Source organism: Ammospiza caudacuta, chromosome 1 (genome assembly GCF_027887145.1).
Source record: "Ammospiza caudacuta isolate bAmmCau1 chromosome 1, bAmmCau1.pri, whole genome shotgun sequence".
Classification (NCBI taxonomy): Eukaryota; Metazoa; Chordata; class Aves; order Passeriformes; family Passerellidae; genus Ammospiza; species Ammospiza caudacuta.
Window position 1 is genome coordinate 120,428,802 of NC_080593.1, and position 14,192 is coordinate 120,442,993.

At 37.7% G+C, this 14,192-nt stretch overlaps 1 protein-coding gene across 3 annotated transcripts in view; it reads left to right on the forward strand.

Annotated features, from left to right (window-relative positions):
* The first annotated feature begins 394 nt into the window (after positions 1–394).
* The window catches only part of CSPP1 (centrosome and spindle pole associated protein 1), a 62,325-nt gene continuing 48,527 nt past the window's right edge, over positions 395–14,192 (forward strand). For 2 of the 3 annotated variants that reach the window (XM_058801620.1, XM_058801630.1), the window contains exons 1-6: positions 395–475; positions 4,558–4,661; positions 5,226–5,322; positions 9,436–9,536; positions 10,220–10,243; positions 12,678–12,758. In XM_058801620.1, the coding sequence (XP_058657603.1) occupies positions 4,560–4,661; positions 5,226–5,322; positions 9,436–9,536; positions 10,220–10,243; positions 12,678–12,758 (405 nt within the window). In that variant the 5' untranslated portion in view covers positions 395–475; positions 4,558–4,559. The remainder of the gene's footprint in view (positions 476–4,557; positions 4,662–5,225; positions 5,323–9,435; positions 9,537–10,219; positions 10,244–12,677; positions 12,759–14,192) is intronic. The other variant, XM_058801638.1, reaches the window with a different exon arrangement.

The following is a 14,192-nucleotide window of genomic DNA, read 5'->3' on the forward strand; positions in this document are numbered from 1 at the left end:
CAAGAGGATGGAGCCAGGCTCTGCTGGGAGGTGCCAAGCAATAGGACAAGAGGCAAGAAAATTGATGCAGAGGAACTTCTCCCCGAAGATGAGGAAGAGCTGCTTTCCTGTGCAGGTGACCGACCACTGGAACAGACTGCCCAGAAAGCTTGTGGAGTCTCCCTCCCTGGCGATACTCCGGAGCCGTCTGGATGCCACCCTGTGCCGTGTGCTCTAGGGTGACCCTTCTTGAGCAGGGAGGTTGGACCGGGTGACCCGCTGTGGTCCTTTCGAACTGCCCTACTCCGGGACGCTGGCAGGCCCGCCCGCCGCCGCCGCCGCCTCCCCTCCCGCTGCCTGTCCCCGCCCGGGAGGAGGCGGCGGCCGGGTCGCGCCGCCCTCCGGGGCAGCGGGGGGCGCTGCGCGGCGCCGCCCGCCGGGTTCCGGGGCGGCAGTAACGCGCGGGGCGCCGACGGAGCCGCGGCTGCCGGGACCGGTGAGCGGGCGGAGGGGGCGGCGCGGCGCTCGGGGACCCTCCTCGCAGCCCCGCCGGGCGGTTCCATCGCTCGCATCGCGCACAGCCCGGGCGGGCCGGCGGCGGGAGCGAGGGGGGTTCGCCGGGCAGCGGGACGGGCTCCGGAGCGGGACGGGGCGGGGGCGCGCCCGGGGCGTACCGCCGGGCCTGGGGGTCCCCGCGGGGGCGGCCGGGCTCGGCCGGGTTCGGCTCGGCTGGGCTGGTGCCGGCTCTCCGGTGGGGCCGCTTGTTGTGCGGCCGTTGCCTGACAACGGCGCCGCGATCCGGAAAGGGGCCGAGCCCCGAGTGCCGCATCCCCGCCCCGCAGCTGCTCCCTGGGGCGGCGGAGCCTCCGGGAGCGCCCCAGAGCCGCTGCCCGGGAGAGAGAGAGAGAGGGAGGGAGCCTGGGAGGCGAGCGCTGCAGGCCGGGGGAGAGGCGCTTTCCCGAGCTGTGGCTCTTGGAGAAATAAACCTGATCTCCTGGGTCTGAAAGTTTTCGAAATTAGTGTTTTCGAAATTTTTGGATCAAACTGCGTGCTCTGAAAAATAGATAATGCCTGTAGTGGAGGGAAAGTAACTCGCGAAACTTGTTGCTTGGTTGTTCAGAGGATAGATTGCCTTCTCAGTTGAGAAAAATTCGCGTTGCATTAGTCAAGAGTTTATTATTTGTGAACGGCCAGACCCTGGAATCTGTGCTTTTCCAGCATTGAATTTGAAAGAAAAGTACAAGGAGCGTGTCTCTAGCTTATTCTAAATGCCATTCACAAGGGTACAGAAGCAGTCAGTACTGATTCCTTAGGAAGTTTGGGTTAAACTTTAAGCAATGTTTCTTAATGACACAATTAGTGGCCGTGTAACTTGTAAGTACAATTACTAAACGTGGCACACAGTTGCTCTTTCAAAGCATTTCCCTCCTTGCCACCCGCGCTGCAGTTCACGTGGATGGGGATTGCCATTTTGCCGGTGCTCCTGATAATATTTCAATATTATGGTGGCTCAGAAGAGACGAAATCTGCTTGCACGTGCTGATTTTAAATTTTGTGCGTTTCCCTGAACAATTAGGAGGGGAAAGGAAAGATTAAAATGGAATGCAGTAAACATTGCTTCAGGTGATAAAGTAGCTACACAATACATAGGCAAATAAAGTACGTACAATACATATGCACATAGATGTTTTGGATACCTTGAATAGAGAGATGTACATTGTTAACTCTCTTTGGGCATAGATCCAATAAAAATCTCGTGTTCTAACTTGACTTATTGTTCTTGAATATCTGCATGCTTTCTATTGCTTAGTATGCTTGCTTAAGTTGAAGTCTACCTAGGTCACTCTAATTACTTAGAGTTGCTTTTGTGAAAACTTTGACTAAGGAAAAGAGGCTATGAAAGTAAAATCTTCTTGAAAGAAAAAAAATGTCTAAACATGTTTTTATGAGACATTTTCAGATAGTACTTGAATATATAGCAGCAATATGTTTAATGGAATTTCACTTGGAATAATGCATTGTTTTGGGAATACAAATTACCCAAGATTTAAAGTTGCAAGAGCTAAAAAAAGGCTGATAGATACATCCTCTCAAACATTTTTCAGAAATACCATTTACAAAATGCTCTGTTTTCCAAAAAGCTAGAAAAATATGCTTACACTCTTAATTTTGAGGGCATATGGATAGATTTTTAAGTGTTTACAGCATATTCTGACTTTCCTTTTGTGCTCTCTACATGCCATGGAGCAATATCTCCCAGCTTGGTTTTGATTCTGCTACTTTTACTAGTAACTGCAAGGATCTAGAAATGCACAAAAAGAATTCAAATGCATTGCTATACTGAAAATAAAAGATTTTGTTCTGAATTGGTGTTGCAGTGTCAGGCTGTGCCTCAGTGTGTTTGTGCAGCCATGGGAAGCCAGTGTGAAGTTGACAGTTCCCTGTGAGTTTGGTGATGTCACCTCCAAGACAGCTCACTGCACACCTGGGGGCTGTGGTAGCTCTTGTCTCAGACAGAAATATGTTCTTTCTTTATTTTTATTGTGATTAGTCATGATCTCCTCACATGGTACAGTAGGTGATAAAATTGACTAATAGTCAGTAGGATATTTGCTTACATGCTGGTATATTTTTGGAACTTAACAGTGTATGCTTCACATGGAAGTTGTCACTCTTTTGCTTAGAATAACCAAGAAATTTTTCTTTTTTGGTATAATACATTCTTTTTGCTTATCTCATAAAGTTTGCACTCATGCGTATTTTAAGAACATCAACTGAAGTAGAAGGATGTTAAGACATAAAATGTCTAGAGAGTTCTAAGAAGGATTTGGCTACACTTCCAGGCAATTGTGCTGTGTTAAAGGTATGCTGAATCAACAGTGCTGTAGCATTAGTCAGCTCAGTGTTCTCCAGGGCCTGGAGTTGCCAGCTTTCTTCACACCAGTTGACTTTTCTGTGTAGTTCAACTGTAACTGTTTTGTCTTTGATTTTTAATTTATTATGTTGCTCTTTTGAGCAATATGATAGGAGTGCAGAATGCTGGCATATTAATTGTGTTCCTCATGCTAGTTAGAAAATACCCTACAAAGACTCCTTTCCTTATGCCAGCTCTCAGAATAAGTTTGGTACCGTTCCCATACAGTGATTTGGATACAGTGCTGGAGTTTATAAATGCTGTTGTAAATAGAGATAGGAAATATAGATGTTACTGTCAGTGAGCTTTTGGAAAGGCTTCTCTCAGTGCCTCCTACGTGTGGTAATTTTCCTCTTGATGACTGTGGAGCACTGGGTAGGTGATGAGAACAACTTATAAATTTTTTTAGTATGACAAGTTGTTTCACCCTTTCAGAACAGTTTTTTCTTTATTGTTATGTAACACAGTAGGCTAAATAAAATTTACCATGCCTGGAAACTTATCCTCTTTCAGATTTCTTTTATCCTTTATCAGTGTGCAAAACTAATGAGATTAAAGATTTAGGACAAATCAGATGGGGGGATTTATTTTTGGCATTGATTGTCCTGTATTACCACTAGGAATTGTAAATGGGTTGGCCTAGTTCTGCCTCCTTTGTAACAATATTAGAATTTTATGTTATGAATCAAAAAGGAGAAAAAGTTTAAAGGAGTACATTCTAAGGAATACATCAAGCAAATGTATTTTTAAATTAAGTTAGCATGCAGTTACTTCACCTTATCTTATAGAATTTGTGCATTTTTTATTTCCATTTTGCTTCTACTGAGAATTTATCCCAGTCTCTCTGGACACATTATTTTTATGTTTACCTTGTGTCACCTTATTATTCTTGAGGTGGTGGTTTGGGATTTTTTAATTGCTGTTGTTTTTAAGTTCTTCAATCCTCTTCCTGAAACTGTTTTCTAATATACCTTTATCACTGGCCTCTTGTTTACTTCATACAATCACATAAAGATACTGAATTAGCCTCAAAAAAACCTGCTGTCTTAATTTAGATACTGGATGTGATGGGATTTTTCAGGAACCTGCATAAGCAATCCTTTTGCTTAAGATGCATGGAGTGATTTGAGGGTCATAATTTTCTTAGCAATTTCTTCTCATGATAGTAAGTTAAGCACAGAATTAATTGTGGGATTTGGTCCTTATTTTAGACTGTGCATGTATCTTGCACTTTTTGTAGGTTTTTCTAGTGATTCCTTCATTCTTCATCCCATGTTTACTTTTCTGTGTTTTCTGATTTTGATTTTATAGCTCACTAGGAGTAAGCTTGTGCTAGTGTGTAGTGAAGGGTCATTGGTAGACTTGCAGTTAAAACAACCAACCCCAAATACTTCAACCATGTTAGGGAAAAAAGATTAGAGAAGTATCTTCAGTCTTGTAATCTGGAATCTTTGAATTTTCTCTCTGTGAAACATCAAGTAGCTCTTTCATGGATGGCTTTCCCAAGTCAGTTGTTTTGTTGACCCAGCAAATATCTTAAGGCTTGTCAGTTTGAGGGAGAAATTTGATTATTTTTAACTGCAGTCTTAAGCAGCAGTATTTGAACTTTACATTTTTGAGGCTCTCATGTAAATGCCACGTTCTCCATCTTTTCTGTAACCTAGAAATGATGGCAGATGATTTAGAAAAATTTATTGAAGACCAGAAGGCTAAGTTGGCACAAGATAAGGCAGAGCTTGAAAATGATCCACCTTACATGGAAATGAGGGTAAGAGTATTAAAAAGCTTTACTGAATTTAAATACTTCTGTTGCCAAAGTCTTGACTGAAGCTTGTTTTCACTGTTCTCTTAAAACTGTATTTGTTGTTAAAGAATGTATTAAAGATTTATCTATTCAAAGTAATTTCCAATTTGAATACTTCATATCTTTATGTGGGTTTTTAAAAACCTGTTTGCCACCAGGCATACACAGTAAGATTTGTGTTTTGTGAGAAAGGTTTTGTACATGGCTTTTATAACTCCTTCACCCCTCCCTAGGGAAGCTGACTAGCAGGAATCTGTCCTCTGCCCACTCCAGAGCTTGGATGTTGGAGTGGGAATGGAAGGTATAAATATCCTCAAAATTTCTATTCCAAAAACTATGAAATATAAAAGGCAAATAACAACAAAAAAAATTGTTCTTATCATAGCTTTCCTATTAGTAATTTTAATGTGTAATCCAGCATTACTTTCAACCTCTCTGTTCTCCAATGCTAGTAATTACAAATGTTGTTCATTTATGTGATATTTCCTCTACTCTGTGATGCAGTAAGGCATTTTGTTTTGTTTTCAGAATAAAGAGTCAGAGAAGCTTTCTGGAACTAGCAAGATGTTAATCTCCATGGCTAAAGAAAATATACCTCCAAATAGTCAACAGAACTATCCTTTGGGTATAGTATATTTTTTTATTTATGTCTTCTAGATTTAAGTAGCATTTAATTACCTTTGACAATTTTTGGAAGGGTGTTACTGCTTTGTGTCTTTAATCATTAGGATGATCGTTGTAATTCAAGTGCATAATAATTCTTCAAAAGTCTTTCAAAAGTCTTAGCATTGTTGTAGTTAGGAGTTATTTGGTTTTTTTTTTTTTTGAGTCTGGAAAATATGCCAAAAGTTGTGTCTTTCTTTTTGCAAGGTAGTGCCATTAAAAATATCCCAAATTAACAAAAAAAAACCAACAAAAACCAAAAAACACAGAAAGCTTGCTTGCTTGCTCAAAGTCCCTGATAGGTGATGTGTCCTTTCCTTTTGTATTTGGGTGGAGCAAATCTTTGAGAGTCTTTTTCATCTGGATTTTACTGCAAAAGAGTATATTCCAGGGAAGCAGGGCCTCTTTCTTTCAGCCTCTTAAAAGTCCTAGTCCAACTTGGCTAAGATGCACACAGCTGAACTAATTTTTCTTTTAAATAGTGTTTTTCAGACAGTTTAAACTGTTCCTATTGCTTTTGTAATTTTGTTACAATGTAGTTATTCCTTGTGCAAGGAAAGAACAAGTACTTAATTTTGATTGAAATCTTAACCAGGTGAAATAGTTAGATTTATTTTGATGTGGCTACCAGCTTAATATCTGTTTTCTTTATGTATTGTCCTTTTTCTTCTTTTCTTTGTGTTCTTTGTGACATTTGAAAATGTTTGATAATATTGTTCATTTTCCTTGCTTGCTCTACCATCTCCCTTCTGTAGGCACTACTGTTTTTTCTTAGCTACACTTGTGCAGCTCAGGTTTGTCCTGAAAGCTTTAGAGCTTTTCTGTGTCCTATTTCTTGTAGATAATTAACGCTTTTCTTTCATGTGTAGACACTTTGGGCTGTGACCTCATTAATTTTCTTACTGTGCCTACTATAATTCTGGTCCAATTCTGCAGCTTCCAATGGGATGGAGTTTGAGCTTGTCAATCTGTGGTCTGAACTGGTCTTAGCTGCATAAATAAAACCATGGTTTTTATAGGGATGTTGTATAAATAGAACTTCCAGCCATCAGCAAGGTAAACTCCTCAAAGACCTTTAGAGGAAAACTTCACTTAAAAGTACTTGAAATGATAATTGAATATTCCTTGCCTCCAGAAGTGATAATGGATAAACTTGGTTAGAGGGCAGCATTTGGAAAGGTATCTATCACATAATTTTGGCAGTTTTATTTGGTTCAGCAGGTTATTCCTGGTGTTGGTAATTCTTTTCTTGACTGAGGAAACACATGATACAGAAAACAGAACATAGTATCCCACTGGCTATGGCAGACAGTAAAGCTTTATTAATATTAAAATAGTTTTATAGTTTTATTTCTTGTTGGAGAGCTATAATTGTTGTGTTTGTTACTGTGAATTTGATCTAACTGTTGACACCTGAATATACTAACAGAATGAAGTATTACAGATGAGAGGCATTCAGGTGATCTTAAATGAAAAGAAAAGTAGGGGTTGCCATGTTGTGGTATAATTGCAACTGGCAGCTGAGCACAGCCACTCACTCACTCTGCACCAGCAGGGTGGGGCAGAGAACTGAAAGAGTGAAAGTGAAAAAACTCATGGGCTGAAATAAAACCAGTTTAATAATTGAAAAAAGAAAGTAATGAAAAGGAAAATAACAAAGAGAAAGAAGCAAAACTCAAGAAGGACAAGTGATGCAAATGTGAAACAATTGCTCACCACCAGCTGTTGCCCCAGTCCTTGAGCAGCAGATCCCCCCAGCCTCCCTCCTAGGCTTGCTGCTGAGCATGATGCCATATGGAATGGAATGTCCCTGTGCTCTGGGGTCAGCTGTCCCAGCCATGTCCCCTCCCAACTCCTTGTGTGTCCCCAGTCCCCTCCTTGGCAGGTGAGAAGCAGGAAGTGTGAGTGAGCAGTAACTGAAATATCCCTGTGTTATCAGCACTGCTTCCTGCACAAATCCAGACCACAGCTCCATACCAGCCCCATACCAGCTGCTATGAAGAAAATTAACTACCCTAGCCAAGCCCAGCACTTTCTATAATAACAATTTAGGTGCTGAAATGGATGGTTGCTGATATTACTGGCTTGCTCTGCTTTAAAGTACTGTAATTTCCTGTGGATTAAATCAGATAGGACTTGTTCCTTGGTAGTTATGAAGTATATTTTATAGTTCTAGCAGTAATGTTGAGGCTCAGACTGAATAAAATTGCAGTTATTTCTCAACATTACATACATGGAAATGTTTTTGTAGAAATGCATTTAAAATTGTGACATTTAAAAGCAATCATTGTCAGTGTGATTATTTGTGGTTAATGGAATGTGAAATAGCAAATAGATACAACAAATACAGAATAAACAAAAGTAAAAAACAGTTAAAATGAAGATATATCTCTTATTCTGTCAGAAGAATTCAGAAAAAGTTTGCATGAAATTAGGTTGAATGTATGTTAATGGGAGTGATTTTGCTCTGCTAGGCTCTCTCAGAGTAAGTTTTTGAAATGGGTTGTTTCCAAATATCCTCCAGATCATTACCCATAATTTTTATCTCAGTGCTTTTCTGGTGGAAAAAAGTTATTTCTAACAAAATTAATTTTAAACCATCTTTTGTTTGAACACTTCATATATTTGAATCAGAGCACTGGATTCTCACTCCTTTTCTCCTTTTTTTTGGTACTGAATTTCAGTGGCATGTGTGAAATTACTGAATTAATCTCTCCTCTAACTTGTTAGTTGCTTTTTATCTTTTTCTTGGTTTTCTACAATTAATTCAGTGCTAATTAGGCATAAAATAAAAGGCAAGAGCAAGTAGCTGAAACAAACTATTTCTTCTTCTGTATTCTATTCTGCTTTATAACTCCTTTTCTGAAGTTTGAAATGGTACATTATTTTTTTAACGGCACTCACACTTACCTTATGTGCAAAATTAGGAGAAAAGGAACTTGCAGGTTGGAGAAGAACTTCCCATGCAGATTTTGGTTAATGGTTGGACTCTGCAGGCTGTTTCAGAATAGCATAGGAGATATTTAATCAGGTATTGGGTCCTTTGGTTCTGAATATCAGACTGACACCTGTTTGCCATTTCTTCCCTGTCACGGTTTTCCTGGCTCATGAGGATAGAACAAATCAGAATGTATCTTGAGCCAGGCCAAACAAACTACCCTGCAATAAATCAGGACTGATCTAAGAATGAGTCTTGAATTTCCTCTCTTCCCTTTTACTCCTTGCTACTGATTTTGCATAGATCATGAGATGCAGAAATGCTTTTAGAGAAGAAGTATGAAATAATAATAGTACACACACTCACTCCCAGTTGTAATCTTTTTCATTAGTTGTGTGATTTTGTGGAATTCACTGCTCTGTGGAGGGTGGTGAAAGTGAATGCAGAGATGGGCTGCTGAGATAGAGGATGTTTAATATAAAGTACTTTGAGATGCATTTTGGGAACAGCTAACAGCTTGCATAGCATTATATTTTATTATATTTTAAGAGTGCAGCTGCAATGAGACCTGAGCTGCAATGAGTAATCTCAGAAAAGTACTAATGTGTTTTGGGTCTACTGAGGTGGAAAGAAAAATGATTATTATTTTTATCATATGGTCAGATTCCCTCTAGTTATGTAGGAGCAAACAAATTTTTCATGAGCTAAACAAACAGCTTGTTGCTTTCATTTGGGAAGTATGTTTTCTGTTTGGGAAGTATGTTTTCTATTGTGTGGTAAACAAAGCTTAAAATATCAGAATAATTTAGTAGCTCACATGTCAAAGGAGATTTCCTTGGAAACATACAAAACAAATATGCACAATATTCAAATAAATTCAGCTTATGTTTGGTTTTTTTGTTGTAATGGGAAGAAAAACTGTAAGGATGAGAGGAAAACTATCCAAATACCAGTCTATTTTGCTTTTCACCCAACTACTCATACAGAGAAGGTGTTTTTTTCAGCTGTTGTGTAATTACTGGTTGTATGGTTAATTCTTTTTTTATTGCTTGTGTCTAATAAAAACCCAGACGTAGCTTTTGCTTTGTATTGATGCAGAATAGTAAATAATGATATTTAATGGTGTTAAACTTTCAGGTGACTATGGCTTGAGTTTGCCTCTTGGAGAAGAATATGAACGAAAAAAGCATAAACTCAAAGAGGAACTTCGACAAGATTACCGGCGATATCTTTCTCAGGTAAAGTGTCTTGTCTGGTTGCTTGACTTTAGTGAGTCTCTTAAAGTTCTTCTCTCTATTAATTGAATGTAGACTAATATATGTCGAAAAAATTTTAAGGAGGCATTCATTATGAGCAATGGCTGAATTTGAAGACTTGAGTGAAAGAAATTTCAAAATGTTTTGTTTATGTATTTTAGGCTTCTACAGATCTCATGGCCATGTGACTACATATTATTTAGTTCACTACTTTCTATTTTACTTATTGGTTTTTGCTTCTTCCTTGTTTTTTTTTCTTAAGAATTTAAAAGCTGTTACTTCCTGAAGTACTTATGTATTCTATGGTCTCTAATTGGGGTAAGAAGTACTTAGTGTGACTCCATTTGACAGCTTCTTTTCAATTTTAGAAAGAAAAACCTTTGATGTTCTGCATAACATGATTTACTAAATGTCACAATAAATTTAAAATTGAAATGGTATGTATGAAATATCGTCATCTTGGGAATATTCTGGAGATGCTCTGCATGAATCAGAAAAAATAAGGAACCAAATAATTTCTGTTTTATGAAAATACTATTTACCAGTGTCTTTAGTTCTTAAAATGAATGAATGGATTTGCTTTGAGAAAGGAAGTGTCTTTTATTAAGTCAAATATTTTTGACTCAAAGACTCCTTTTGAATAGTATCTTTTCCCTGATTTTTAGGGAATTTCACAGGCAAAAAGAAAGGTAGGGTGCCTTTAATATTATTTTCTTTTCTTTAAAATTAGTTGCTTTTTGCTTTGTTTGAAAACTTTATGCTCTTGGAATTTAAAAAATCATTACTTTATTTGTGCTTTGTGCATTTATGCATGCTGTGGTGATTAGCTGTGACTAACAGCATTGCTTGCTTTGTGCAAAATGATTACTTACATATATAATTTTCCATTCATAAGTTTTTAAAACACTTGCTGATTTCCTTTTCCCTATGCAGTTGCCATTGTTGCTGTCTAATGCTGGCTCTACAATAGTTTTTACTTTAGTAGACATTTGCTTCAAGGATTATTCGTTATGTAGGTAGTAAGAGTTTGGGGATTTTTTCTTGGTATACATATTTTATACAGCTAGAATAAAATAGTAACTTCTATAAATATTAAATATATCATCACAACCAGAGTCAGGGCTTTTTTCTTCCCTGTCTCCACTCATCAGTGGTGCTCAGGGGAGCAGTAGAACCATTTATTCAGCACCTACTGGCCAGAATGCAAGAATGCAAACAAGCATTATGAGGAAAAAATAACACCTCTGGTGTTATTTTTACAAGCTTTGTTTAATTAATTTTAATTAAAATTTAACTTTTTTTATACTCTTATGTATCTATAATTTTGAGATTGAATGCTGTCCATCCAAATTGTTCAGATTGAGCAACATCAGTGAAGGACCAGGAGGTAATGTGGTAGAAACAGTCTGCTGGTTTTTTCTAGGGGTTTGAATAACATGCATATGATACAAATTTTCTATATTAGCATGCTCTAGAATTCTTAAATGGCAATAGCAACTGTCTTCTTAACCTCTAACCAAAATCATCCTTATATAATTTTTGTTTCTTGTTTAATTTAAAACTCCAGATTATTTTCAAAGTTAGAATATCCTGTTAAAACTTAATGTTTCATAATTATCACCAAAGCATCCAAATAATATAATTTTTACAGTAATTTCTAGTGTTTTATTCTCAACTGGACTTTATGGGTTACAAGGCCTTTTTGTTTGTGTGTTTGGTCTAGTACATGTTATCTATATTAAACTGGTAAGGATTGAGGAAGAACTAAGATAGCGATCTATAATTTCTTTTTCCCACCTAAAGAAAACTGGTGAAACTTTTTGCAGTTTTCAGTGATTTTTTTTGTTAATAACTTGCTTAGTCTTGCTTAAGTAGAAAAATGCAGCTTCCATATCAGGTTCTGATTTTGGAAAAGATATTTGCAAGATCAGAGGTATTCTCTAGAGATGTCTTCAAAATGCATGCAAAGAATTACTTAATAATGAGGATTACAATTGATTTACTTTTTCTAATAGAAATAACTTGGTTTTCCATATAAATCTAGTTGTCTTGGTGCTTAAATATCTTTGCATGATTATTAAGTTCCTTAAATCTTTTAATGTCTAGTTTGAAATCTCATTTATAAGGATGTAGGTTTGTACTGGAGCAGATAGAGCTCTTACTTCTTGACATGCCTCTAAGCATTTAGGCACATTGCAACATAGATAAGGAAAGGAAGCAATGCTGGTGAAATACTATGATGAAATACTGTATCTCACCCTCTTCAGCTCCTGACACACAAATAGATGACCTTTTTATTAATCAGATTTATAAAACATATGATTGACTGGAAATGGCCTGGGTATACTTTTAAAAAAGGAGTGATTATGACAAATCCTCTAGACCTGCGCTCTAACAGCCTGCATCAGGCCTGGTATTTGGTTTGAAGAGCTGGTCCTTTGACTTGCTGCACTGCCCAGGTCCCAAGCTGCAGCCCAGGGATCTATGTGGAAGAACAACATACTGGTTTTGATGGGAAGTCTGCTCTGGAAGTGGCTGATTTTCATAAGGAATGACAAGATTTGGTGGTGGGTCACTATCCTGGGAAATTTGGGCACTGCTGGTGAGGAAAACACTGTTGAGATAGAGGTGTGCTTCTGTTAGCATGAATTCCATCTGTCCAAATAACAGGTAGACATATGTTTTCTGCTGTTACAAAAAATAATTTTTTATCTTGAGTAAGGAAGTGTCTTGGAAGATTCCTTTTATTTTTGTACAGACGCTTATGCTACAGAAGAACTGAGTGGGGTTTCTTTGAATAAAAATAGTTTTTTTAAATATGGAGACTAATTGAATATATTTAATAATACTGGAAATAGTTCAACATGGGAGAAGTGAAAAACACTTTCAAACTCAAGCTTAAAACTTGTCAAAGACATTTACTTCCTGCATTCCTTGACTTCACTTCATTTATGTGTTCCAAGAACATCCTACATTTTCAGAATGTGAAAGTTGTTTTCAGTCTTTATTTCATCAAATTACTCAAATTACTTCAGAAAATATAATACCTAATAACTCTTTAATGAGTTAAGATTTGGTATTTTAAAATGTATTGATTGTTTTTATATTTTTTGTTTAATGTAGAAAAATTATCTGACTACTGATGAAGTAGATCCAAATACTCAGGGATTATCTCTTCCTATTGACGAGCGAAGATCTGCCAAGGTAAATATATTAAGGAAATTACTTAAAATGGAGTATAACTTGAAAATGTGCCTAGATGTTAAAACTATCACAGAAAAAATATTTCCACTTAAATTTTTTTGTTTGGTTGGGTTTTTTCTTTGTTTTTTCTTACACAATTGAATGTTTTTGGAGGTGGTAAATAGTACTAATTCTCAGAAAAGTCTGTTCCTTCAGTTTTTAAAAAGAATTTGATCCTAGGTTACCTGTATTCATAAGCTTTAGGTATTTAGTTTTTATTATGTAGATCTAATTGTATACTGACACTAGTTGGAGGTTTGCTACCTCTGATCCACACTTTTAGAGCACTTGATCTGTTCAAAACCTCTAGTGGTTGCTCTTGGGTTTTGTTCAGTAATCACTATTGATCTAATCTCCTGCCCTCATGCTGTTGGCCTTATAGTCCCAGTTTCTTTCTTGTGTTTGCTTGTAAATTGATCCATGAAGTTGAATCAGCAGAAACATTGTAATTTATCAACAATTTATTAATAATTTTTTTGTGACAAATACTACTCTTTGGTTGTTAAGATTGGTCATAGCACTGCAGAGATTCAAGGCAATAAGATAACCTGTGTTGCTGGAGGAGGACCAGACATTTGCACTTTTGGCGGTTTTGTTGGTTCTTTATTTTGTTTTTAACCTTTGTTGCCTTCAAGTTGCACTGTTGGTCAGTGTTTGGGGCTGTGCTGTCACTGCAATATGGTGCAAGAATTCTGCTGTGGCATGGGTTTGCCTTGCCCTTGTACTTAAATTTTCTGCCCCTCTGGTGCTCTTGGTTTGGCTGTAGGAGGAGCCAGGTGAGAACTCAAAGTGAAAATTGCTTTTATGAAAAAGCCCTAAACTCCAAGTTATACAAGTGTAGAAAGGAGGCAGCAAGAATGAAACACCCAGGTAGGGGGAAAGGACTCCTCAGGGGCAGCATGCACAGGCACTGAGTTTGTGTTAGCTTCAGGTTCTCATGAACTTTGGATTAACCTTTGCAAGTATGTGTGCTGAAACAGAGAAAAGGAAAGTATGTTTGATTAATTCTGTGGAAATTAATTATGTATTTGTACTGGAAACATGTCTTATCATTGATGGGTTTATATCATATCAGCTCTGTGCAGGTGTGTTGTATCCTTTCTAGCCAATTTGCTGCTCTTGCAGAACCTAAAAGCTGCCAGGAGATGTCACACTGTGCCCTGTTAATCAGTTGGCCTCTGGGCAGAATATTGAGAGGTTAACATTTGCATTTGGGTTTGCTTTATTAGGTCAAATGTGCAGTCACATAGCATATTGAATTTTCTGCTGAGTGTTTTGCCATCTGTTAAAGACGGGACAGCTTTCATGGCTGTCTACATGCTTTATGTTGTCACTGTTAGAAAAGCTATAGAAAACTTATTTTTTTGGCTTTTTTTCCAAGAAAAAAAGAAACAG